General features: G+C 45.6%; 1 protein-coding gene across 1 annotated transcript in view; it reads right to left on the bottom strand.

Moving 5' to 3' along the window:
* The window catches only part of PDGFD (platelet derived growth factor D), a 138,101-nt gene extending 127,903 nt beyond the window's left edge, over window positions 1–10,198 (bottom strand). Inside the window, exon 1 of the mRNA XM_083609237.1 lies at window positions 9,396–10,198. Within this exon, the coding sequence (XP_083465363.1) occupies window positions 9,396–9,525 (130 nt within the window). The 5' untranslated portion in view covers window positions 9,526–10,198. The remainder of the gene's footprint in view (window positions 1–9,395) is intronic.
* Between the last annotated feature and the right edge of the window lie 16,268 nt (window positions 10,199–26,466).

Here is a 26,466-nt window from a genome sequence, read left to right as displayed (position 1 = left end):
CAGCTGGTCCTTTCAGAAATGAAGAATAAAATTATACGTCTGCGAATGAAAGCAACACTGCGATCAAAAGAAGATATTTTTAAGGGGTTCTTAAAGGTTGGTGCTGATAATACCATTCAGCTGTTAAAAGTTGCTGTAACTCTGAAACTGACTGGGGAGTTTATAATTGAAATATCTGCCTTAGCATGATATACATCTATCTGATAAACAGGCCAGTCACTGCCTATCCTTTGTGGAACTCCATTATATTGATTACAGCTGAGTCAGATTTGTAATTTTCCCTGGTTCCTTTAGTTCTCTGAGACAGCAGTGTAGTTAAGAGCTAATGTAGAGTAGCGATAATGAACAGACGTTGTAGGTGAGAAATTATCCGTGCAAATCTCAGCACAACTATTAACTGGACAGCCTTAGTTAAACAACTAAGGGACTGGTTCAGACTTGCAAAATAAAAGTTTGGAGCTATGGGGGCAAGGTGCTAAGAACTTGCATGCCTACATGCTCCCTCTTCCTGTCAGGTGCTGTGATCCCATCCCTCTCTTTCTGGTTTCAAGCAAACCATTGTTTCTGAATTGTCATCTGAAACCAGCAAACTAAGGTTTGCAGATCAAGATTGGAGACCAGGATCAAATGCCTGAGGCAAGGGGTTCTTAAGGTTCTGTCACATAGTGCCAAACCATAATCTGAACTAGAGATGGGTGGATCTGTAAATTTTGGATTCTCTCCGCTTCTCATTTTTCCACTCAAGTACAGTTCTCCACAGTTCCACACCAGCCTGCCAATTTTTGAAACAAATCCTCACGAAAATTCAGCCGCATCTTTGCGCTACATCTTCTCCTCATATGCACAACTTTGTCTGCAGTATTGTCTACTACACATTTGTGCAAAGCAACCCCCTGCTTATATAATGTATTTTGTATGCTGTTGTCAGCAATACATGTATTTTTATGCATACTTTGCCCTAGCGTAAGCATTTTTGTATCTGTTACATGGCTGGAAAACTGCATCGCAAAATGTGAATTTTGAAGGACGGCTTCGTCTTGGTTTGCTTACAGTTTCAGAAATTGAGAATCAGGTAGTTTTGCCTAGAAATGTTAGCGGAATTAATTTTTTTCCCCATCCCAAAGCTGAACCAGTCCAACGATCTCTCTCCCAGGCTGCAGTAAGGGGAAAACTTGTGGAAGGATAACAATTTGAAGATGGAGCAGAACAAAAATGGGAGCAGTGATGCTTTTCAGAAACCTTTTCACTGCTGATGGGAGTTGTAGTCTGAAAACATGACTATGCCAGCTAAGACTGGTGAGAGTTGTAGTCCAAAACATCTGCAGGGCACCAGGGCTGGTTTATTCCTTTAACCCTTCCTTTGCCCATGGCATATGTCTGCCAGCTGGGCTCAAGCGACCATAAGCCAGGTTGACCCCCCCCCCAGGTACTTCCTTTTGTGTTCATGTCTTTGTACAGGAAAAGTTTGCAGTGGGTGAAAGGATACATGGAATTTCCTTATTACGATTGTTCACCTATCAAAAGGAGTGCATTTTGTCTAAAGGCTACTGGCAACAGTAATCCAAACGGTTATTTTCCATTTTATGAAAGAACCTTTTTCTTCCCTTCCTTTTGATGCCTTTGAGCATCCAACCTCTAATCTTGGTATTCTGTTGCAGTCAAAAGATCTGGATCCCCTCGAGATGTCTTTGCAAATCTGCAAGTTAAGGTTGTTGAAATCTGGACATGAGCCCAGAGTATTTCACTGAATTAGGTTTTGTCCTAGCCTTGTAATTAAAGTAGCAGTGCTGGAACATGCTCAGGACAGACCCTTAAAACAAAAACAAAAAACAAAAACCTATGTTCAAAGCAAAAATTTTAAAAATATTTTTTAAAAGCCTAATCTTCTCCATGTCAGCAATTCCCAGTTAGGAAGTTAGGACACCACAGCATGTCCCGAAAGCTATGTTGGCGTAGCTACATTACACGGTGGATATCAGGCCAGGAACAGGAGGACTGCGGCACACAGCTGGGAATGCGGTATGTGACCCTGGCAAAAGTAGGTACCTTTTCTGCCAGCCTGTCTTGATGTAGAGAGTGGAAAACCAGGGCACACATTGGTCTGATGTTTGCCAAAATTATCTAGGTGGATGAGGATAGCATTCCAGCATGGCTTGAATATCAAAAACGAGTAAAGATGTACATTTTTATACAGTGGTACCTCAGGTTAAGTACTTAATTTGTTCCGAAGGTCCGTACTTAACCTGAAACTGTTCTTAACCTGAAGCACCACTTTGGCTAATGGGGCCTCCTGCTGCTGCCGCGCCGCTGGAGCACAATTTCTGTTCTCATCCTGAAGCAAAGTTCTTAACCCGAGGTACTATTTCTGGGTTAGCGGAGTCTGTAACCTGAAGCTTATGTAACCTGAGGTACCACTGTACATTGGTTAAATGGCGGGCTTGTGTCTTGCAACGACCCCCTTCGTCATGCAGTGGCTCTCTTTGCTTTTTGTATAGGGAAGAAGGTACGTTGTACTCACCCTCCATGATTTCATTCAGTGGGGGCCATCGCAGAGTTGGGGATAGAGGCAGAGATGGCCCTGTTACTGGGCAGAGTGAGGTGGCTGCCTCAGGTGGCAGATGCCAGAAGGGGCAGGGGTGAGGTGTTGGAGGACAGAGCCCTGTGTGCTACACAGCCTGGGCTAGCTCCTCCACCAACCTACCACACTGTCCTGGAAGTTGCTGTCATATAAGTACTGGTGAAATAAGATTCAGCTGCCACTCAGGCAGTTTCTTTCTGTATGGAGAAATGGAGAGGGAGGCATTTTATCATTTACCTCAAGCAACAAAGTATTTTGAGCTGCCCTTGTGTAGAGGGCCAGCATTGTTTGTTTGTTTGTTTGATTAAATTTATACACCCCTAATTTTGGGAAAGGTTGAGGGCACAAAGAGAAGGGGACGACAGAGGATGAGATGGTTGGACAGTGTTCTCGAAGCTACCAGCATGAGTTTGACCAAACTGCGGGAGGCAGTGGAAGACAGGAGTGCCTGGCGTGCTCTGGTCCATGGGGTCATGAAGAGTCGGACATGACTAAATGACTAAACAACAACAACATACACCACCTTTCATCAAAAGATCTTAGGGCGAATCACAGAATAAAATACAAGATAAAACACAAGTATATAATAAAACCAAAACAACAAAACAATACCCACCCACCCCTTCTCACAGATACACTTAAAAGGCTGTATGTTATTAAACAGCCGAAGGCCTGGCTGAAGTGGAACGTTTTTGCCTGGCATGTAAAAATATACAATGAAGGCACCAGGAAAACCTCCCTGAGGAGAGCATTCCACAAACAGGGAGCCACTATAGAAAAGAGCCATTCTCGTGTTGCCACCCTCTAGACCCCACAAAGGAGGAGGCACACAAAGAAGGGTCTTAGATGATGAACACAGAGTCCGAGGCAGTTTGTATGGGGAGAGGCAGTCCTTGAGGCATCGTCTCCAGGCCCAGTGCTTTGCTCATTACATTTCTGCCCAGTACTTCCCACTCTATCTCTCTTGTCCCTCAAGGAAGAGTTCCATATACAGATTGTGTCACCACAACAAGCCTGTGAGGAAGGCTAGGCTGACAGAGAGCGTGACTGGCTCAAGGATACCCAGTCTGTGTTGTTGCTGGTTAGGGATCTGAATCCAGATCTTCACAGTCCTAGCCTGGCACTCTAACCACTATACCACATTGTTCTTTACTCTCCCCCCCCCATTCACCTATAAGCCTTACTTGCTAGCTTTTTAGAAACACCTGCCCATTGTTATAAGAATGTTGCACTAGACGGACTCTTCTTTTGTAAGCCAGAAATAAAGGTGAAAGCTATTGGGAGCCAAATTTTCTCCTTTCCAAAGAGGATCTTAATCTAGTATGAACCTGCCGCCCCATCTTTTATTTTCTTTTTAACCAGAATGCTTTTTCTTAACAACATTGCTGAGGATCATGTAGCTAGAGGGGACAAAATAGTAGTACAGTGAAAATTTTAGGAAAGAGCTTTGGCCATCTTCCCTTGTTGTAAGAATGCCCTCAGAGTCCATGATGGGGTCTCTGTTGTGCTCAAATGGCTGCAAGTACAACTCTAGAACTCCTGGACATCAAATAATGCTGAATGTTGGAAGACTTAGGGCAGATAAAAGTACTTTTTCATGCAGTAAGCAGTTAAAATATGGAACTTGCTCCCACAGGAGGTAGTGATTGCCACCAGCTTTAGAAGAGGATTAGACAAATTCATGGAAGATAAGACTATCAGTGGTTACTAGCCATGATCACTATGTTCTGCTTCCATTGTTGGAGGCCTTATGCCTCTGAATACTAGTTGCTGGGAATTGCATGTGCTGTTGTGCTCATGTCCTGCTTGCAGACTTCCCATAGGCAACCAGTTGGCTGCTGAGAGAACAAAATGGTGGATTGGATGGGCCATTGCCTTGCCCCAGCAAGCTCTTCTTGACACTCAGATCAGCCAAATCAACCCTGGCAACCAATGGGGTGATGCTTTTCACAGCCCATTTGCTCTCACATGGATTCTCCAAAAAGCTGAGTGCGCTCAGAGGGTACATCGTTCTGAATTTCCCATCGTTGACAGTCACAAGTGGCCTGAGCTCCAATTGTGCTTCCTGGCATCTGCACAGTAGGAGGCGACCATCCACCCATCCATCTTTTTTGTTTGCATGCCACCTTTCCATAGTTAAACCCATGCTCAAGGTGTCTTACAACACACACACCCCAACAACACCTTAGCGCAAGAGTCTGCTCAGCAGCTTCAGCTTTTGTAGCTGGAGTCAGACAGGACCCTGCCCTCCCAGGCCAGGTGGATAAAGGCCTGAAAGGAAGGGAGTATGTCTCCCAGGTTTCACAGCCAAGGTAGGACCAATGCAGACAGCAAAGCTTGCAAGACACATGACTAATTGGAGTGAGGTCATCCCATGACAGGCAGCATCTATCTTGCTCCCCAACCAGTAAAATTTCCCCGAATGGCATGCAGCTAAAAAACGCTGAGCCAAGAGTCAGAGAGGATCCCATTGATTTCTGCTCTTAAAAGACTGTGGCATTAAATTATTAGAGATCAGAAGAAACTCATTGACCATGGAAATTGTCTCCATCGAAGAGATAATATGCCTATTGCAACCTCTGAGACCTTGTTTGAGACCTTTAAGTGCTACTATTCCTTCAAGGGCTTCCCTTAGTAAACATCTGCTGTGGAGAAGTATTGGACTCCAGCTGTTTGCAGCTGTAAAGCCTTGAATGCCTAATATATACACAGTGGGGGGTAGGCTGCATTCGCAGCTGTGTTCCCCTCCTGAATTCCTTCCTCCACTTGAACTCCCCACCCGCACCCCCCATGGAACAAAAACCCCAAACGGAATAGCTCACCCAGGAAAACTTTGGTTGTGCTTGAATCACAAGGAGCCTTAAAACGCCACAAAATTGCAGCTGCAACATTCTCAGGAAAGTTGTGCAAGGCCGGAGCAGGCAAGGAAAAGTGAGTGATTTGCAAAACTGGTTTACTCAAGGCTTGCTACATGAATGTTTAGAAAGTCGACAGCACAGTGGCAGATGAGTGGAGAGGCAGCCCACAAATGATGAATAGCTTTCTGCTACTCAGACAGTTTTAAACAATTGGTGCATGTGTGTGCGCACACACAGAACAAGCCCCCAGCACGGGATCAAGCAATTCTTCTTGTTTTCTGCGTGATGCTTTACAAACAGCCAGTAGAGACAGGATCTGAATTTAATGCTGTTAAAGAAATAACTGCAGAGCAGACAAAGCTACCAACAATGCTCAGCCATAGTTTGTTTTCTGTGCCAAGGTTTTGCTCTGGAACATCTGCAGGGAACAGTATACAACCAGTTCCAGATTGCTAGTCATTAGAGTGAGTGGGCTGTCCGTAGAATGTAGGACACCTTGAAGAAGCTGTGAAATTCCAGGAAGGAGAGAATGCAGGAAGGAGAGAACTGAGTCCATTGAGTCTCTCCTAGCAGAAGATCCTCATTGATCCGCAATGGGTTTCCAAGGGGTAACTGTGTGTGTGCAGCCCTGTATTGTCACCTTTTCTCTTCTGATCAAGCGTACACCATCTAGGAGAACTTCTAAAAGGCCCTTGGGGGAAAGTAATTTAGGAGGAGTTGGTCCTCTGATCTCCTTACAATTTTTTCCCTGTATTCTATTCAGGTTGGAACCTTCCCAAGGGTTTTGGAAAGAAGCTGGATAAATGCTATTCTATTCCTCTTCAGGTGCCACCATTGGAACTGGCCCTCCAATCAGTTGACATTTGCCTGCAATTGCACAACAGAATCTACAAATGTTCATCTTCAGAATGGAAGGTTGTTGCTGGGTTGGTTGGTGAGGGTCCCGACATTCTAAATCATCCTTCTCCAACCTGATGCCCTACACATGTTTTGGACTATAACTCCTATCCCCAACTTGCATTTCCTGTGGCCATGCATGATGGGAGTTGTAGCCCAATAACATCTGGAGGACACCAGCTTTTGGAATTCTGCTCTAAACTGTCTAGAATGGGTACCCATCTTAAAAGGAACTAGTAAGAAGAAAAGAGTGTCTTTCATCATGTGCACCACAGACACACCCATTTACATGCATACTCACATAAAATTAGAGGGATTGTGATTTTAGATCAGAGGGAAGCTTCCAGGCATAATTGTGAGTCCTCCCTTCATCTCTCATTTTAGAAATCATCCACAATCCAGAGGATCTGTTTAATCAAAGATCCCTGGAAATGTTTCAGAATTTGAACTGAGAAGTTTGCCAGCAAGTGGTTCCTTTCCTCCCTTTCTATTTTTGGAAAATGTTCCACAGATCTTTGATCTATGGGGCTCTCCTCCTGTTCCTAGAGGAGATTGCAGAAAACAGCAGAAAAATAAAATAAAATAAGCCAACCTCCCTGATATTAGGGTCAACATTGCACAGCAACTTTCAACCACTTACTGCAGTCCCTGCTCACCTTGGTCAGAAATACATTCTTTAATAATATACCATGCTCTCTTGGTAAATTCAGATAACAAGTTCTGCATTCCTCATTTTCCTAACTGAAGAGGGTCAGAGCATGATTGCCACCATAGCAACCACACTTTCGAAAACTCTGGTTGGAAAACAAAACTCCTGCATATTTTGGGCCAAATCTGAATTTAAGCCAGGGATGATTGCAGTGCCTGTAAAATAAGGAACAGTGCAGAACAAATACATCTGGAATTATGGGCCATGAGAGCATACGTGGCTGCCTTTGTCAGAGTCTTGGTCCAACTAACTCTGTACCAACAACTCTGATTGAGAGAGTAGCTCTCTAGAAACTCAAGCCTTGCTCCCTGAGATCCTCCAGATTAAGATACCTGCAACTGTATCTGGGATCCTGTGCATTCAAAGCATGCACTTCACTGATGGGAAGTGGCTCCTTCACTGGTTCAGCAAAGCTTGTAGTGGGCAGGCTTGAGTCTCAGCACATGACTTAAGCCTTGGGGAGATCTGTTCCGTTGGGATTCCCAACACTTAATGGACTTAAGGATATATCTTTGTGCTACTTCACACACTGCAATTTCCTAAAACCACTTCCCCATGGAGCAAATGTGTGAAACTTGCAGGGAACTCAGCATGTGCGAATGACGCAACATGTGCCTGACTTGCTGTGGATATGTGCATTGGCTGGCTTCAACTTGTGCACAACATAGAATAATAGATTCACTGTAGAGTTGGAAGCAGTCACAAGACTCATCTAGTCCAATCCCCAGCAATACAGGAATTTTGTTGTCCAACATGGGGTTTGAACACACAACCCTGGAATTAAGAGTCTCATGTTCTACCAACTGAGCAATCCCACAAGCTTTAAAATGTGTACACAGTGAAGGTACCCCACATGCAAGTGTACCCCATGCATGCAGGGTGAATCCAGGTCTGCCAGGTGTGTATGACAATTTCTTTACACCCTGACTTCATGCACATTCCTACATGAAAGCATTCCCCATGTCAGAATTTGTAATGTTTGAATGTGGCCCTGGGTGTGTGACTTTTGAAAGATTCAGATGCACTCATGCAACTAATCCAACCTCCTGTGACCATGAATGTATGTTTCTGGAGCTGCATGTGAACACTCAGCTGCTAATGTACACAATTTCAGAACTAGTATGGGCTGCATAACAGCTGCCGCAATCTTTGCAAGAGTGGTATGTATGTGTGTTTGTATGAAAGACACGGGGGGGGTGCCTTCTGCAAAACTACTCCCTGGATCTCTAGTTGTTCCTCAGAGTGTCAACAGCCTTGTCCTATGCTGGGAAAACAAACCTTTAAGTGGGGCACACAAGGTCTGCAGCCAAAAGCAAGATGGCCAGCTGGCAGCTGCTATGAATCACAGAATCATAGAATTGTAGAGTCCAACTCCCTACAATGCAGGAATATGGTAAAGGTAAATGACCCCGGACAGTTAAATCCAGTCAAAGGCAACTATGGGGTTGCAGCTCTCATCTTGCTTCAGGCTGAGGGAGCCAGTGTTTGTCCACATGTGGCCAGCATGACTAAACCACTTCTGGCACAACAGAACACCATGATGGAAACCAGAGCGCATGGAAATGCCATTTACCTTCCTGCCGCAGTGGTACCTATTTATCTACTTGCACAGGCCTGCTTTTGAACTGTTAGGTTGGCAGGAGCTGGGACAGAGCGACAGGAGCTCACCTGGATGCACAGATTCGAACCGTCGACCTTCTGATCAGCAAAGTCAAGAGGCTCAGTGGTTTAGACCACAGTGCCACCCGCATCCCCCCTTTTTTACCTGCAGGAATATACAGCTGCCCCATACCAGGATCAAACCTGCAACCTAGGTGTTATCAGCATCATCCTCTAACCAACTGAGCTCTCCAGGCTGATGAGCTCCATAGACAATTCTTGCTTCACAAAACCCAAGTCTTGTAGCACCGTAAATATTTGCCATTTATTACTTTCACATACTAGACACCACTTCATCAGTCGCTTCAAGAGTTCTGCATTTATTGCACTGAATGCAGGTCTAGTTACATGAGCAGAGGGGAGAGGGGCACTCCAAGCCCACCATTGACATGTGCACCAATGCATTGCGCATGGTGGGTTGCCAACAGAGACCCTGCACATGGCATCCTGGTGAGATCATGCATTGTGTGAGCGATTATTTGCATGACCATTCCTAGTGCAACCTGTGGTGCGTCAAGCAGCCTCAGAAGTCCTTTGAGGCGGGGGAGTTGCTTGCATCCCAGTTGCCCTCTCTTACGCATCTCCTCTCGCAAGTGCACCGCCTGAGAGGACATCCAGGGGGCGCGTTTCCACCACGCGCCCGGTCAGTTTCACACACCAGGAGCAAAAGTTGAGAGAAAGAAGAGACACTCACCATCTCTCCGCAGGTTCGAAGCGCGCAAGGCTCGGATAGATCCGCTCTGGGCGCCGGCGCTGGAGCCCTGTCGGTTGCAAAAGCTGGCGCAGATCGCAACGTAAAAGAGGAGATGCTCAAGCGGTTGCATTGGGACGCTTTGCTGCTTAGCACAAAGTCTTTACTTTTTAAAAAAGTGAGGACGGATTCCTCTTCCAAATGGAATATCTCCCTGTTCGCGACGCTTTTAAAGCCTTCGCTTTGTCCCCTCCCGAGCTGACTCTCCAAACTCAGCCCCGATGATGTCCAACATGAATGAACTCCCCCCTCCCCGCTTCCTCGCCCTCCTCCCCTCTAAAGTGGCTGGCTGGCTGCAGGGACGATGAGGTGGGAAACCTCTTTGCCAAGTTACAACAGTTACGAGAGGGAGGCGGGCAAACAGACAGGTTGCCCTCCTCCGCCAGCCCTCCAGGCTTCCTGCGCTCCACCGGCAGCTCCGCTTAAGCAGTGGGTGCGGGAAGTGATCCTGCCGAGGGATCTGGCTCCGGAGACTCTGCAGGGGGTGGGGTGGGGCTGCTTCATCCAGCGGCAGGCTCGCAACGCCCCCCTCGCCGTCGCCAGGGTGGATAGCGCCCCCCGTCCCGCGCCTGAGCTGCGCGCCAGGCTCTGCCCGATCCGGCGGGGAGCGCTCAGAATCCGGCGAGGGGGTCTCTCTTCTCGCTCGGGCAACTGAGCATCGCCGCTCGGGGGGCCGGAGGCGCTCGGCGAGGTGGTCTGGAGGAGCGATCGCGAGCTTTTGGCTGGCTGGCTCGCTTTCTTTTCTTTTTTTGCGCGCGGAAGGGAAACGCGCCGGAGACGGCGCCCCTGGGAGGAAAGGAGGTGGCGGCGGCGGCCCCGGCGCCTCTGGCCACTGGGGCAAGGGAGGCGGCGGAGCAGCCGGACGGGGAGGAGGGGAAAGAGGGAAGCCGTCTGCTTTCAGGGCAACCTGCGGGGAGATCCCCTCTCAGGGATCCCAGCAGCCAGCAAACTCTCAATCCCTTGGAAAGGTTGGGGAATCCACAAATTGTCTCTCTGATGCTAGCTCAGTTGGTAGAACATGAGACGCCTGATCTCCAGGTCGTGGGTTTGAGCCCCACGTTAGGCAAAAGTTTCTAGCATTGCTGGGGGTTGAGCTACATGACCCTCGTGGTCCCTTCCAACCGTGGTGCCAGCTTGAATAAAATATTGGGCGTCAGGGGGGAAAGTATGCCCCGCCCTAAATAATCTATTGCAAACTGTGGTGCACACACACAATTTGAATGGCAATGCCCATCAACTGGGGGGGGGGCTCAAATATTTTTTGGGGGGGCAAAAGGATCTCGGGCCCTAGGAGTTGGCTCCTCTTTTCCCAACTCTACAATTTGATGGTTCGATGACGCACCAGAGACATCCAGATTTGATGGATTTGACGCATTTCTAGCCCACCTTTTGGCCCCAAGGAGTTCAAGGTGGCCTACATGGTTCTCCCCTTCCTCATTTAATTGACACAGCAGCCTTGCATGGCTGAGAGGCCCTGACTAGCCCAAGGTCACCTGGTGAGCTCCATATAGTTGTAGGATCCAGGCATAGGCAAACTCTGGCCCTCCAGATGTTTGGAACTACAACTCCCATCATCCCTAGCTAACAGGACCAGTGGTCAGGGATGATGGGACTTGTAGTCCCAAACATCTGGAGGGCCGGAGTTTGCCTATGCCTAATGTTGCCTGATAGTGAGCCAGACCGATGGTCCATCCAGTTCAGTATTATCATAGAATCGTAGAATTGGGACGCTGAGAGTCATTGAGTCCAACCCACTGCCATGCAGGAAGCATCCTTTGAGAAAAAGTGGTGTGCCCTTAAGGAAAGGCCTGTGGCTCAGCGTTAGAGCTTCTGCAAAAGTGTCCGGTTCAGTCCACGCCATCTCAAGGTAGGGCTGGGAATGTCTTCTGCCTGAAACCCGGAAGAGGGCCACAGCTAGTGGTGGAACATCTGCTTTTAAGAAGGTTCCAGGTTCAGTTCCTGACAAGACCCCTGCCTGAAACTCTAGAGCCGCTGCCTGTCCATGTAGGCAATTCTGAGCTATATGGACCAGTGGTTTTCTATGGAGGTAGAGAGCTTATGGGGGCATCCCTTCCCTCCCATCTTGCTTAGAAAGGGACAGAAGGTCCCTTTCTTCCTCTACTAAGCCACTCATTTCCTCACTACCATGCAGTTGCTGGTTGCTCCCATCATCCCCAGCCAGCCAAGCCAATGGGTAGGAATAATGGATGCTGCTGTCCAGCAATAATGGGGAGCCAAGGTCTAGGTGTCCCCTGAAGACACTTGAAATCTCCAGGTTCTCTCCCAGGCCTACCTGAAGATATTGGGGATTGGACTTGGGACCTTGGGAAAGCTGGGATCATTCCATCAGCTTTGCTGAAAGACCAACTGTGTCACAGTCATCTAACCCCTGAACTATCCCTGCTGGTCTTTATAAGAACAGGAATTGGTTTTTGAGTTTTATTTTTGCCTCTTCTCTCCTTGTCCCTTTCCCCTTGTGTGTTGGGTTGTATCCCCCCCCCCAATTGTTAACTTGCAGGCAGGGACAGTCTCATTTTAACTGACTGCATGTAATGTACTCTGGGAGAGTTTCTGGCCAAAAATCAAGTTATGGATGCACTAAATAAATAAATAAAAATCCACACTGTTTAAAACAGGACTTTTGCAGTTAGGGAAGTGGTGGGGAAATGCACTGTGAAAAGTGTGGGATGGAAGAAGGATCAATGTATTAACACCCAACAAGCAAATCCACTCAGGTGAGATGTTTCAGTTGGTAGAACATGAGACTCTTAATCCCAAAGTTCGTGAGTTTGAGTCCTAGCTTGGGCAAAAGATTGCTGCATCGCAGGGGGCTGGACTAAATGACCCTTGTGGTCCCTTCCAATTCTACAATTCTATGATTCTAAATCAGAACAAATAGAAAACAGATAATAGCCTAACTTCTGTGCAAGAAAATCAGGATGAATGTTCAAATAAACACGTCATCTGGAGGGGTCCAAAGTTTTGTTCATGCATATCATCACTTGCACTTGCAATAGATCTGGGCTAAAGTATTTACTGAAAAGCAAAAAAAGATAAGTGATCAGAAAGTCTGATACTTGGGTATTTTCATATTATGAAGTTCTTGGATTCCTCCCCCCGCAGCCACTGCCTTCCTAGCCAATTACGGTACCAGCTTGAGGGATGAAAGGACAGATTTCAAAGGCTGAGTGCGCCAAATATCCCAGAACCAGAAGAGCAAAGGGATAAAGTGAACTCCGAGGATGACAGCTGTTGGAAGGAAGCCAGTCACATAAAGATGCTGGCCCCGGAATACCAGAAGCGACTGGCATGCGTCCCAAATCAATTAAGGAAGATTACTGCAGCATAGGCAATATACTTGTCTCCCACAGCAGAAAATGTAGATAGCAAAGTTAAAAAGCGAAGAGAAATGTTAACTAATGAAATCAAGAAAGGAAACCTATGGATATTTGAATTGCAAAATTAGGTACGGTGGGTTATTTTTTTATTTTTTTTTAAGGCAGTAGGATATGAAATTCTCACACAAATTGAAGGGCTGGTACATACTGAAAAGATTGGATTCGCAGATCATATAGACAGATTTATACTGCTCCAAATCTTATAAGATTTCTCTCAAGGGAAAACCATTAAGCTGTGCAGTACTGTCAGCAACCATGCATGTCAACACCTGGGTGCATTTTTTTTAAATAAAAAAACTAAAGAAAAAGATTGAATAGAAACATTTTTTAAAAAACGTAAGCAAAGGGAAAACAGTATTCCCAAGTGCCTGCTCTGATTTATGCCCCAGCCTCATAACATCCAGATGTTTTGGCCAACTATCTAGGAACAAAGGAAGCTGTCTTTTAATGAGTGAGATTGTTGGGTCCATCTAATTCAGTATCATCCACATTGACTGTCAGTGGTTCTCCCATCATTTCAGGCAGGTGTCTCTCCCACCCTACCAGGAGGTGCTGGAGATTAAGTCTGGGACCTTCTGCGTCCAAGTCAGATTCTCTACTACTTCAAGCATCCCTGACCACCATCCATTCCTGCCAGGGCTAATGGGTTCTGGAGCCCAAAACATTTGTGAAGGCACCAAGCTGGGAAAGGCTGGTCTATACTCTTTCCGTCTGCAGAACAGGTATGGGGAGATTCTTTAACACCAAGAAGGGAGGCTAAGCAAGCCAGATTTTACTTTAAGTCTCCCTCTGATAGCCACTACAGTTCTGCCCCTCCTCTCTATATACTTAGATGGCTAAGACCAACATCCTGGGTTAGGACATCGCCAGCACCAACACAGTCGAAGTGGTAGACGATTTCATCTACCTGGGTTCCACCATAACCAGCAAGCTTTCCATCAATGCTGAGTTGGACAAGCGTATTTGCAAGGGAGCTATGGCAATGGTTCACCTCTCCAAAAGGGTAAAGGAGAATGTGATGGTAATGCCCAGTGCCAAGCTGAAGGTCTACCAATCTGGCATGTGGAGCATGCAGCTTTATAGAAGTGAGTCATGGGCAGTGGCATAGCATTTGGGGCTGAAGGGGGCTCTTGATCTCCCTCCCCCCACTTTCCTGCTTCAGCTTCTGCTTTTGCACTTCTCTCTGCCACAGACTCTCCCAGCTCACTAAGCCCTGCTAGCTCTTCAGCTTCTGACACCTCCTCTTCCCAGTCTTCTCCCTTGGACCACTCATCATCATCCCACCACCAACCCCAGGGCTCTGAACTTTCTTCCCTTGGCGGTTCCCCAGCTGGTTCCTGCCACCATTCCTCTGCATCCAACCAGTCCATGACTATAGAGAGGCCTGTCTTCTTCTTTCTTTGGCGATCACTCGTAGCTGAGTAAGATTGTCTTCCATAAACACAGTTTTAACAGTGAGTCCCTAAGTCACTGTGGAGGCCAATTCTGGATCCACATGTCCTTCCACAGTGGGGACATTGGTTTCTGGGAGGGAGTTGATCACGGTGTGGATTTGCCAAGTGTGCCTTCCTCTTAGCATGTTTCTCCCTTGCGTCCTGAGTTCGAGTGTCTTCAAAGCCCATGACACCTTTGATAAAGGCCAGTGTTTCCCAGTTGTCAGTGTTTATACTACATTTTTTTAGATTTGCCTTGAGAGAGTCTTTAAACCTCTTTTGTTGACCACCAGCATTGTGCTTTCCATTTTAAAGTTTGGAATAGAGTAGTTGCTTTGGAAGACAATCATCAGGCATCTGCACAACATGACCAGTCCAATGAACTTGATGTTGAAGAATCACTGCTTCAACACTGGTGAGCTTTGCTTCTTCCAGTACACTGATATTAGTTCGCCTGTCTTCCCAAGTGATGTGTAAAATTTTTCAGAGAGGCCTGTAGGGCTGTGTTCAGGCCCCAGGTTTTTAATCAAAAACCCAAGTCACATGGAGGGTTTTCCATGACTGAATGCCTGAAGATCTCCCTTCAGGTCTTTTTACTCAACATGCAAAGCTCTGAAACTGTAACCAGGATGGATAGGGATGTTGGGGCATGAATGGTCCTGCTTCTCCCTCCATCCTTTTCACAGTGAATGTCTGAACAGGGCTATTGCAGAGCAGGGAAGCAGACCAGCCTGTGCTACTCAGCCACCATATTTGAAAGTCACACATCTGATCTTATTTATTTGTTTGTTTGTTACATTTGTATATCTTTATCTGAAGATCACAGACACCAGCATGTACACATACATGCATAATTTGCCTGTATCAACAAGCCTGCTTTTGTTTCCTACTGAGAAAGCTGCAGACTCATATGCTTGGAAACTGGCATCGTTTCCCACCATTCCTTAACTATCAGATCACCATTTATAAACTTGCTTGATTACTCTTCTTGAAGGCTCACAATAAAGCCGCAGGCTGTTCCCACCTTCCTTGTCCATTTCCATCAGGGATGATGATTACCAGTGCTGTTTCTTTTTTAAACAGAAAAGCTGTAACTTCGACCCCACAGGGAGCATTTAAAAAAATAAATAGGGCTATTGTTAAGTTTTGCCACATTCCAAATCTGTTTTGAGAAAGCTGACATTCCTCATAGCATTGCAATAATTATTCCTGAGCTGAGCCAAATCTTCTCTGAACCGAATCAATACATCAGTAATCACTGGTTAAAATCTTCCAGGTACAGAAGTGCAGTAAGTAGCAAGACTGCTGATGTGGAACATTGCCTAATAAATAGCTATCAATACTGCTGCAAAAAAAGAGAGAGAAAAGAGATGGGGTTTTAGGATGTGAACGGGGATCCGGAACAGATCCCGTTCATAATCCAGAGGTACCACCAGTGGCGTAGCGTGGGTTGTCAGCACCCGGGGCAAGGCAAGTAATTTGCACCCCCTAACCCGTGGATTTGCGCCCCCTAACCCTAACCCCCAGATGTTGCGCCCGGTGCGGCCGGCCTCCCCTGCACCCCCCACGCTACGCCACTGGGTACCACTGTAAATAGGTACCACTGCAGCAGGAAGGTAAATACTGTTTCCATGCACTCTGCTTTCCATCATAGTGTTCCGTTGCGCCAGAAGCAGTTTAGTCATGTTGGCCACATGACCTGGAAAGCTGTCTGTGGACAAACGCCGGCTCCCTTGGCCTGAAAGTGAGATGAGTGCCACAATGCCATAGTCGCCTTTGACTGGACTTAACCCTCCAGGGATTCTTTACCTTTACCTCACCTGAGACCCTTCTTGGATTAATCTGTTGCACGAACTCATCACCAAAGGCTTTGCGCTAGCAGATAGAGAACATTGGGTTCAGCCCTTTATGATCTGAATGTTCCCCATTCCATTTGGTTAAACGAGGTTGTGCTTTGTGATCTGTATTTCAGTGACAGAACCGCTGAGAGTGGAGCCTGGGTTCAATAAAATATTACCGAAAGACCATGTCGAAACAAATGGCATAAAATTTGAAAGCCTTCTCACTACAAATAGACATATTTTCCCCTGCTATCAGATCTGACAGTGAAAACAAATATGAAGAAAATAATTTCACTGTCTTTGTTCTTTAGTTCCATTAATCTTAATTTAAATCTGAAAGGAAAACCAAGAAGCATCAATCTCATTTTATTTCTCATAGACTTGCAGACAAGCAGCACCTTCAAAGCGTTACAATTGCTCAATCCAATTCTCCCATTCGGAGTAAAAAATGGAATAGGGTGGGGGGGGAGAGAGGAAAGGATAAAGGATAAACATTATTATTGAATCAATCTGTCATAAAACCTTCAACATATATGCAAGAGGGGAACTGAGGTCCACATAAACTGTCTTCAGACAGCACCATCCATAGGTAGGGTCATGGCAGAGAGACCTTTCTCAAACCATGTGAAGCTGGTAGAATGTGTTAACAGAGCTAAGGGCTGCATGAACAGTTTGGAAATCTGGACAAAGCAAGGTTCCCCAATGTCAGGTCTGATTTGTGGGTGACAGTTTGAGGTAAGCCATGAAGAAGCTAGTCGTCAAGACCAAACCATGATGGCTAGTGCCCATTAGGACATGCAGACTGGAAGGCAGGAAGGCCAACAGTGGGTGGAGCCATAGCAGAGCCAACTCATTTGAGTTACATTGCCATCCTCCTCCCTGCTGAGTTCCACAAGGTCAACGCTGAGACTTAGGAGGAGGCAGCTGGCAAGGAGTGCCACCCCTTGGACTAGTTGTAAGTACCTGTAAGAAGGCAGGCAGGTGGGAGATGACTGAAGACTGATGGAATAGTGCCTCATTTGCCGTAATGGACCAGCCTCCACTAGTCTGAACTTACCTGAGGCTTATTCCAAGCTGCTTTGAAATGCCTTTTGTGTATGGGTAATTTCTCCTGTTAGGAGTCTTTTTACTGGAGGTCTCCTACAGGTTGCTTTCCGGCAATTTCTGCTCTCTCCCCTGGCTTCATTGTCTCCTTGGCTTTCACAGTGCCATTTTGCCGAGTGGAAGGAGTGACTGGTGAACCAGCAGAGCAATTGCGTGGATGGTGTGCTTGTGGGTATTGGTGGAAATGGGTGAGGTTTGGTAGAAGAATAGGATGAGCAGTGGGTATTGTGTGATTTGTGTAGAGGTAGGGCAGAGTTCAAGTGTAACATGTGGTATTTTATGAGTCAGAATGTGCCTTCAGGGAGGCTGAAGAGAGGAGGAATTCCTGGCTCTGAAGATGTTTCAAAATGTGCTGCTATATTTTTATGGATTCATTTTTTTATTGCATTATTTGTTAGTTTTATTTAAGGTTATATTGGCCTGCATTGTATCTGCAGCTCAGCCACATTCAAAGGTGCCCACTGGCAGCTGGCAAGGCAGACTACCAGAAGCCAATTTGCTGAGGAATCCCTCAAAACTGATGTTGGCCCTGATTTATTTATTTTTAACACCTTATTGGCATTTGTCTTGGGAGACAAAGTACGAGTGCACCTTTAGGAGTGAGGTCAAACTGTCGGAAGGTTACAGTGCCTGCTGTGGCTGTAGAGACCAATATGGAAGAGACATGTTTTATTGCAGCTCGGGCAGATGAAGGTGTCTGTTTGGGCTGAAGTACATTTTCAGATCACTGCCTGTACGATAATAGGATCGAAAATTTACAAAGCACAACAACAAGTAGATCAACCAACAATGCCTTGGTTTCCTTAACACTGGGGTGTAGAAACGTTTTTCAATCCATGGGCCACATGGACAATTTTATGCAGGCCACGTTGCATTGGCAGGTGGGGTTGGAGAGCCAAGGGGCTGGAGCAGTAGGATAGTTACATTTCAGTTGAACAAAAGTACACATACAACTCTCTTCATCCTCCATCTAGGCAAGCAAGAGGCATTGCCTCAGTTCAAAAGTTCCACCCAGGTAAAGGTGCTCAAGGAGGGTGCAAAGCTGAGCTGGTGAGAAGCGTAAATTGGGGGAAAGGGGTGAGGCCCTGTGGGGAGAGTCCTGAGGGTCAGATGAAGAAGCCTGGAAGGCTTGAGTTTCTCCACTACTGCTTTGAACCCCCAAGCTGCTCTGAATTTGGCTCTCTTGTTCGGCTCGGATCAACGTTGCGCAACCAACAGAAAGCAGAACGGGATCACCCTGAGAGCTGTTGTTTCTTCTGAGATTGCTGGTGTCATGTTCCCCGTTAATTACAACCTACAATGCAAAAGAGTCAAATGGCGCTAAAACTATTTGTCAGAACTAGGATGTTGTGGATAGCCCTTCCCAAAACGACAAAAGACTCCATCCACTCCCAAATGGCACATTTTCAGATATATTTAAGAGATCAAAGCAGTATTTATGCACAGTGCATCTGTCATACTAACATGGATGTCCAAATCCCCAGAGATGAAAGCTTTCCTCAGAGAAATGTGCCAGGGGAACACAATTCATGAACAAATTAATGGTGGGGGTGGGGGGCAGAGGGAAGATGAAACTCTGCTACTCAGTCTTAAACCTGTGACTGACTGTAGCAGATAGGTCTTTCAAGTCAGAACAGCTAAACGTCCAGATCTGCTCCATTTCTTATTTCCAGTAGCATCCTTTGCAGGTTTGCACATTTTTTTCTTTTTTAAAAAATACAAAGCACATGCACAGTTTTGTGCCAATATGCCCTGTAAGTTTTTAATTGACATAATCGAATCAACAAAATAGAAGGCTGGGACAAAAGGGAATGTCTACTGATATCAATGGGAAAGAGAAAAGTTACTCCTCATATACAAATTCAGATGCATGCAGGTATGATCTACTCTGGTCTAATTCAAAGCGCATCAACAGTTAAATAAGACTCAAAAGTGGACAAGGCAGTACTATTTAAATTATTTGTTGTTTAGTCATTTAGTTGTGTCCGACTCTTCGTGACCCCATCAACCAGAGCACGCCAGGCACTCCTGTCTTCCACTGCCTCCCACAGTTTGGTCAAACTCATGCTGGTACCTTCGAGAACACTATCCAACCATCTCGTCCTCTGGCATCCCCTTCTCCTTGTGCCCTTCATCTTTCCCAACATCAGGGTCTTTTCCAGGGAGTCTTCTCTGCTTATGAGGTGGCCAAAGTATTGGAGCCTCAGCTTCAGGATCTGTCCTTCCAGTGAGCACTCAGGGCTGATTTCCTTGAGAATGGATAGGTTTGATCTTCTTGCAGTCCATGGGACTCTCAAGAGTCTCCTCCAGCACCATAATTTCCAAGTTTGCATCTGTATTTACTAATTAGCCCATACACAATTTCTGCAAGCTCACTTCATCTTTTGCCCTCTTTTTAATTTTATTTTCTATATGATTGGAAAACCATGTCCTCTTTTTTGCCACTGAAGCCATCGTACTGTATTCCATGAGCAACTTATTCCTGGCTTCAGCGAAGTGTGAACTGCACTGCTATTACACTTTATCCCTTTTCCATATCCAAAGTGGGAGAGGAGGAAAAGCAGAGCCAGTAAAAGAAATGGTGGGAAGATCAAGTATGCCTGGCACTGTGATGACATTTCTCTTTCCCCTCCCCTCCAAATAACTAAAAGTAAGGTAGGTATGGAATGTCAAGGCTGGGAGACATCTGAAAATGTGGATCACTTTCAAAACAAGAGGCTACAATGTAAAAGGGAATCTGGTAGGCTGGCTAAGATATTCCCTTTATCAAGGTGTGCAACTAAGCACCCAACATCTGCATCTTAAAAGAGGGAGATCCATCATGACTGAGTGAGCTTCATTGTCATAGAAACAAATAGGTGGGTCTTTTCCTCACCCCCTCTCACTTGGCTGGTAAGGAGAACAATAGCCATTGGACCTTCATTCCAAGTAAACTGAACCCTGGGGTAAGAGTTTGGAACCCCTAGACCAGCCTTTTTCAATCTTGGGTCCCCAGATGTTGTTGAACTACAACTCCCATCATCCCTGGCTGGTGATTGGTCCTGCTGGCTAGGGGTGATGGGAGTTGTAGTCCAACAACATCTGAGGACTAAAGTTGAGAAAGTTTTCCCTAGAGTCTATCCCCACTTAATAATAATAATAATAATAATAATAATAATAATAATAATAATGATAAATTTAAGAGAGTCTGTGTACTGGTCCAGTAAACGCTTCCGCTGCGCCACCAGCAACAGTTCTCTTTGCAGAGCATTAATTTAGTCCAGTGCAGAGATTCTTGTTGCAGTACAAGCTTCAAAGTCTCAGCAGCAAAGAAATAACGACACAGGGAAGCCTGTCTTTCCAAAGACAGGTTTATTGCAGAAAGATAACAGAAACACCTCCGGAGCTTTCAGACATTTTTGCTTCACGCCCCACAGGCAGAGAAAACAAACACTCTTTATATACTGAGCAACTTAACAACTTAACGAGCTTGACTACTTAAAGTCACATGACATTGCTAACTTGCCAGCGTCTTAGGTTTCACACCTTAACAAAATTTTATTTATACCCCGCCCTCCCCGGCCAGAGGCTCAGGGCAGCTAACACCAGCAGTGGCGTAGCGTGGGGTGTGCAGGGGGGGGGGCCCGGCCGCACTGGGCACAACATCTGGGGGGGGGGGCGCTTGCACTCGCAGCTCTCTGCCCCTACCTGGCTCCACAGGTTAGGGGGCCCAAATTACTTGCCTTGCCCCGGGTGCTGACAACCCACGCGACGCCACTGAACACCAGTAAAATTACAATAAAAACATAACGGGGGGGGGGGGCAATTTAAAATACAGGTTAAAATGCAATTTAAAATAAAAAGTAGCCCATGGATCAAAACTGTAAGGGGAGGGAAAACATAAGGGTCAGACTGAGTCCAAACCAAAGGCCAGGCGGAACAGCTCTGTCTTGCAGGCCCTGTGGAAAGATGTCAAGTCCCGCAGAGACTGAGGTGGTGCGCATAACAAGATATCTGCCCTCTTGACCATTTTGATCTGTGGAACAGGAACTTTTTCAAGTGCCACATAATGTTCATCCCACACTTGTAAGCAATCTTTAATTTTTTTAGCATAGCTGCACCTACCCCCTGGAACGGCTTTCCCTCTGACATAAGGCATGCACCTTTACTATACTATTTTCAATCCCTGCTAAAAGCTTCTTTTTTGTTTTATCGTGTATCTTTATTAAAAAATGCTGATGTTATTTGTATTTTGATAAACCTTTTTTAGGTTAACTTGTTTTTAACTCTGATTTTTATCAGTAATTTTAATGCATATTTTACATTACATAAACTGCTTAGAGGGTTTTTACTATTCCTTTTCTTCTTCTTTACTATAATTATTAATCTATTGAATAAAATACAATGCATGAATGCGTATTGCTTGGTAAGGAGGTGGACTTCACAATGGAACAAATTGGTGTGTTTTTTAAAAAACAACAACAACCCCCCAAAACAATACAATACACCGAAATACAATTATTGTAATTTTTGTCATAACAATGAATTCATTTTAAAAGGAAAACCGAAGTACAATGAGACATTATTACAATCAGGATAACTGTACAATATTTGATAAATTCACTTATGCAGGTTTCCTTTCCAGGGTCCTGTAGCTCCATCTTCAAGACAAAAAAATACAGAGTAAGATCTAACGGGTGTGTTTCTGTCTCTGATCGTCAGGGAAAAAAGAGTCCAGTGTTAATGATGCTGCTTACACGGAGATAACCAAACATTAGAAACCACATTCAAGTTGCATCATCCAAGACTGGATCTCCGAATCAGCCTTCCCTTTCAGGGCCGTCTGTAGCATATACGCCACTGGAGTGCAAAGATCCACCCAGCGCCCCCAAATTTAGTTTAGCTACTCCCAAAGGTGTCAAAGGTGCCTCTGACCCTGCTGTTGCAAAGCAGCTTAATACAATACATAACATAATATTTTGATGTAAGAGTTAATTTCACGTGCACGCACTGTCGTGAATGACAAGCGTAGCCACTGGCACAGCGCATCTTTGGTAAATGAGTGCACAAAGTCGAAAGTCCTTTAGTGAAACAGTAGGAATACATTTCGGTAATACCTAGGTACAGTGGTACCTCGGGTTAAGTACTTAATTCGTTCTGGAGGTCCATTCTTAACCTGAAACTGTTCTCAACCTGAAGCACCACTTTAGCTAATGGGGCCTCCTGCTGCTGCCGCGCCGCCGGAGCCCGATTTCTGTTCTTATCCTGAAGCAAATTTCTTAACCCAAGGTACTATTTCTGGGTTAGCGGAGTGTGTAACCTGAAACGTATGTAACCTTAGGTACCACTGTATATATGTTTTTTTGTTTTTCTAGCTTGATCAAAATTATTTATTATTTCATAACAGGTAGATAGTTAAGAGCTTAGGCAACTTCAGTGGCAGACACCTAGTGCCCCCCCAAATTTGGCACCCAGGTGCCCCGCACCACTTGCACCCCAGGGTAAAGACGGCCCTGTTCCCTCTCCTTGTACCCTCTGGATGTTTTGGATTACAACTTCCATAGCATCAGCTAGCATGCCCATGTTGGCAAAGGATGGTTTAGACTGTGTTTAGACACACCTGATGACCAACTAAAGGATTAATAAAACAAGATCAGTTTATAGAAATATAACCAGACTGCAAGCAGTAAAGCTTCCAACAGGGCAAATTGTCTTTTGAGTTTCCCATGCTTATAGTAATATATCACCCTTTAAATCTGGCGGGGATGTCAAATTCAGACATTTATTATTACTCTAGGACAAGTAATGTGAAACACCGTGTAATGGTTTCACTATACCACAGGACACAGAAACATCAAGCAGGGACAGCCTTTTAAATAAGACCATCAGAAATTTGGCAAGACAACGAGGCAACGCGATCCCTTTGGCTGTCCAAATATTTGGAAAAGGGTGACTGGAATAAGCAACAGCATGGTGTCAGAGTCCATCCCAATAATGTTTTCGGGGTGGGAGGAGATGACCTTATTCAAGGAAGAAGAGTGAGATGCTGTAGATACATCTATTGTGATTGGAGATCCCGTAGAGCCTGATGTCCTACTCACCGGTGGTTGGTGTTCATAGGAATGGGTAGGTGTGCACACCATAGCTGTCAACCGTCCCTTATTTGGCAGGACACTCCCTTATCCCAGCGCTGTGTCCCGCTGCTGTCCCTTATTGATGATGTCCCTTAAATTTCCCAGGTTTCAAAGGAAGCAGCTCCTCTCCCTCCCTCCCTGCCGGCCAGGGAGGGAGGCTCCAACTGTGTTGCTTGGCTGCATTGCTCACCCAAAAAGGAGTCTAAGAACGACTGGGGGGTGGAGCTTGCATGCCTTGTGCCGATCAAATTGGCCGCATTGCCTGGGGATTTGCCTTTGCTCAGTGCTTCCCAGCGGAGAGGTGATGGTGGTTTTCCTTGCTGCATCCCCTTTGCCGGGTTGCTGCGCTGTGGGAACCACCACTTGAGGCTTCGTTTGGCTGCTAGCTGGGTTTTCTGCCTTTGGCTCGGAGGGGCTCAGAAGTTGAACATACCTGTGCTCTGAAAATCCCTTATTTTGGCTGCTGGTCCCTTATTTTCAAATCTGTAAGTTGACAGTTATGGTACACATACTACGTTGTCATCAGCATACTGAAGCTTTGTGACAGAAGTTACGGTTACCTTACTCTTTGCTTTCAGCCTACTCAGATTAAAGAGCTTTCCATCTGCTCAATATATGATTTCTACTCCAGTGGGGAGTTTCCCGTCGACAAAGTGTAGGATCATGGCAATGAAAATAATGAATAGAGTTGGGGTGATAACACAACCCTGCTTAACACCTGATCCTACTGTAAATGGTTCACTTTGAGAGCCATTGTTTTCTGCAATTCTTGCTGTTATATTATCATAGAGGAGCTGAATGATGTTCACAAATTTATCTGGGCAGCCAATTTTCAGAAGGACAGTCCATTACGATTTACAGTGTCAAAGGCCCCTTAGTCAGGTCAATAAATGCCATATACAGGGGTTGGTTTTGTTCCCTGCATTTTTATTAAAGCTGTCGATGGTGAAAATCATGTCCCCTGTCCCCCTAGAAGGTCTAAAACCATTCTGGGATTCAGGAAGTGTAGCCTCGGACATTGTTAATTCGCTAAGATCCTTGCCAGAATTTTGCCAGCCGCAGGTAATAAAGAGATGCCTCGATAGTTTCCACAATCTGTTCTGTCACCTTTTTTTAAGAGATTGATAATTTTGGCATCCCTAAAGTCTGCTGGGATCTCCTCTCTCCCCCAGATTTTGTCAAAAGAGTGTGTTGGTAATAGCAAGGTTGTGCGCTGCACATGTCAAAAATAAGATTCTGTTCTAGTTGCTGTTGCCAATTCCTTCTTTCCCAATATTCCCAGGCCACAGATCAAAATCTCTCCCAACTCTGGCATTAAAAATCACCCAGGAGGATAATTTTAGATGGCATCCAGCTGAGAGTAAAATTTTTCTTTAATGTCTTCATCGGCATTCAGTGTTGGTGCATAAACGTTTAGAATAGTAGCCTGCTGGTTTTTGGCAAGTTTTATTGAAAGGGTTGAAAGTCGCTCATAAATGCCAGAAGGGACTTCTGGCAAGAGCTTCACAAGATCGTTTTTGATAGCAAAGCCTACTCCATGTATTCGATGTTCTTGTTCAGGTAGACCTTTCCAGAAGAATGTGACACTCCTTTTTCTTCCTTGATTTGTCCCTCGCCTGCTCTTCAAGTTTCTTGAAGCGCTGTAATATCGATGATGGGAAAGCAGCACTCCTGAGGTGGCTTATAGAGGCCACTGCCCTCACCAGGTGTAGTGCAACTAGGGGAGCAGCACTGTGAGGCCTCAGAGATGGCACTTTGCCTCATGGGTGGCACCATTCAGGCATGCATGTGCAACACTGGTTTGAGCTGAATATGTGAACCGGCTCCATTGAAAAGCACTGTGTGATATCATGTTTGTAAAGAACCATGGAGCTGAGAGGGGAGTCTTGTCATCTGGGCAGCCCAGGGCCTCCATACACACTGCCCAGTTTTGTGCCCTGGAGAGGTCACTTCAGTGACCTTAACACAGCAAAAACAATGGGAGGCAGCAGTTATGAGCTACCAGTCGCTGCAATCGCTGTGATTCTCCAGTGGCTTGACTTCACCCCCAGAGGCGCACTTTCGTCTTTCAAGTTTTGACCTTTAAAGCCCTACGCGGCCTAGGACCCACGTTCCTATGGAACTGCCTCTCCTGGTATGCCCCGCGGAGGAACTTAAGGTCCACAAATGACAACATTTTTGAGGTCCCAAGGCGCAAGGTGGTTAGATTGGTCTGAACTAGGGCCAGGGTCTTTTCAGTACTGGCCCCGACTTGGTGGAACGCTCTGTCACAAGAGACTAAGGCCCTGCGGGATTTGACATCTTTCCGCAGGGCCTGCAAGACAGAGCTGTTCCGCCTGGTCTTTGGTTTGGACTCAGTCTGACCCTTATGTTTCCCTTCCCTTATGGTTTTGATCTATGGGCTATTATTAAAATGAGGCTGCATTTTAAATTGTATTTTTAACCTGTATTTAAAATTGTTTCCCTCCCCTATTATGTTTTTATTGTAATTTTACTGGCGTTAGCTGCCCTGAGCCCGGCTCTGGTCGGGGAGGGCGGGGTATAAATAAAAAATTATTATTATTATTAAGACAGATGGATGCCAGCAACAAAAAGGGCCACACATACTTGCAGGTTTTCATAATGCTGCAGTCATTAAGTGAAGATGCACCTGTGAAGCTGTGGTGTACCTTTGCCCTAGAGTATTATATGATACAGGGGTCACTTGAGATCAGCCTGGAAAGGAGACGATTAAGAGGTATTATGCTAGCCATCTTCAAATATTTGAAGTGCTGTCACATAGGCAGGGGAGCAATGCTGTTTTCTGTTGCTCCAGAGGTCAGGACCTGAACTAATGGATTCAATTTACAGGGGGGGTACTATTGTCCTAGCTCCTGCCCGACACACACAGACAGAGGCTCTCACTTGGAAATAAGAAAGATATCTTTATCCAGGCAAGTAATAATACAGGCTTAACGGCCGCCACAGTGCTCAGGAGTCATAATTCAGGAGTTCCAGAGCAGAGCAAGAAGTTATTATTATTATCTATTTATTTATACCCCAACTTTTGCCCTGACGGAACTCAGGGTGACTTAAAGATTAAAAACAAGAACTATTAAAAATGTAGAAAATACAACCATTAAAAA

Source organism: Podarcis filfolensis (genome assembly GCF_964270895.1).
Source record: "Podarcis filfolensis genome assembly, chromosome: 4".
In the NCBI taxonomy this organism is placed as follows: Eukaryota; Metazoa; Chordata; class Lepidosauria; order Squamata; family Lacertidae; genus Podarcis; species Podarcis filfolensis.
Note: the sequence above shows the minus strand (reverse complement) of the source record. Positions and strands in the feature narration are given on the sequence as shown.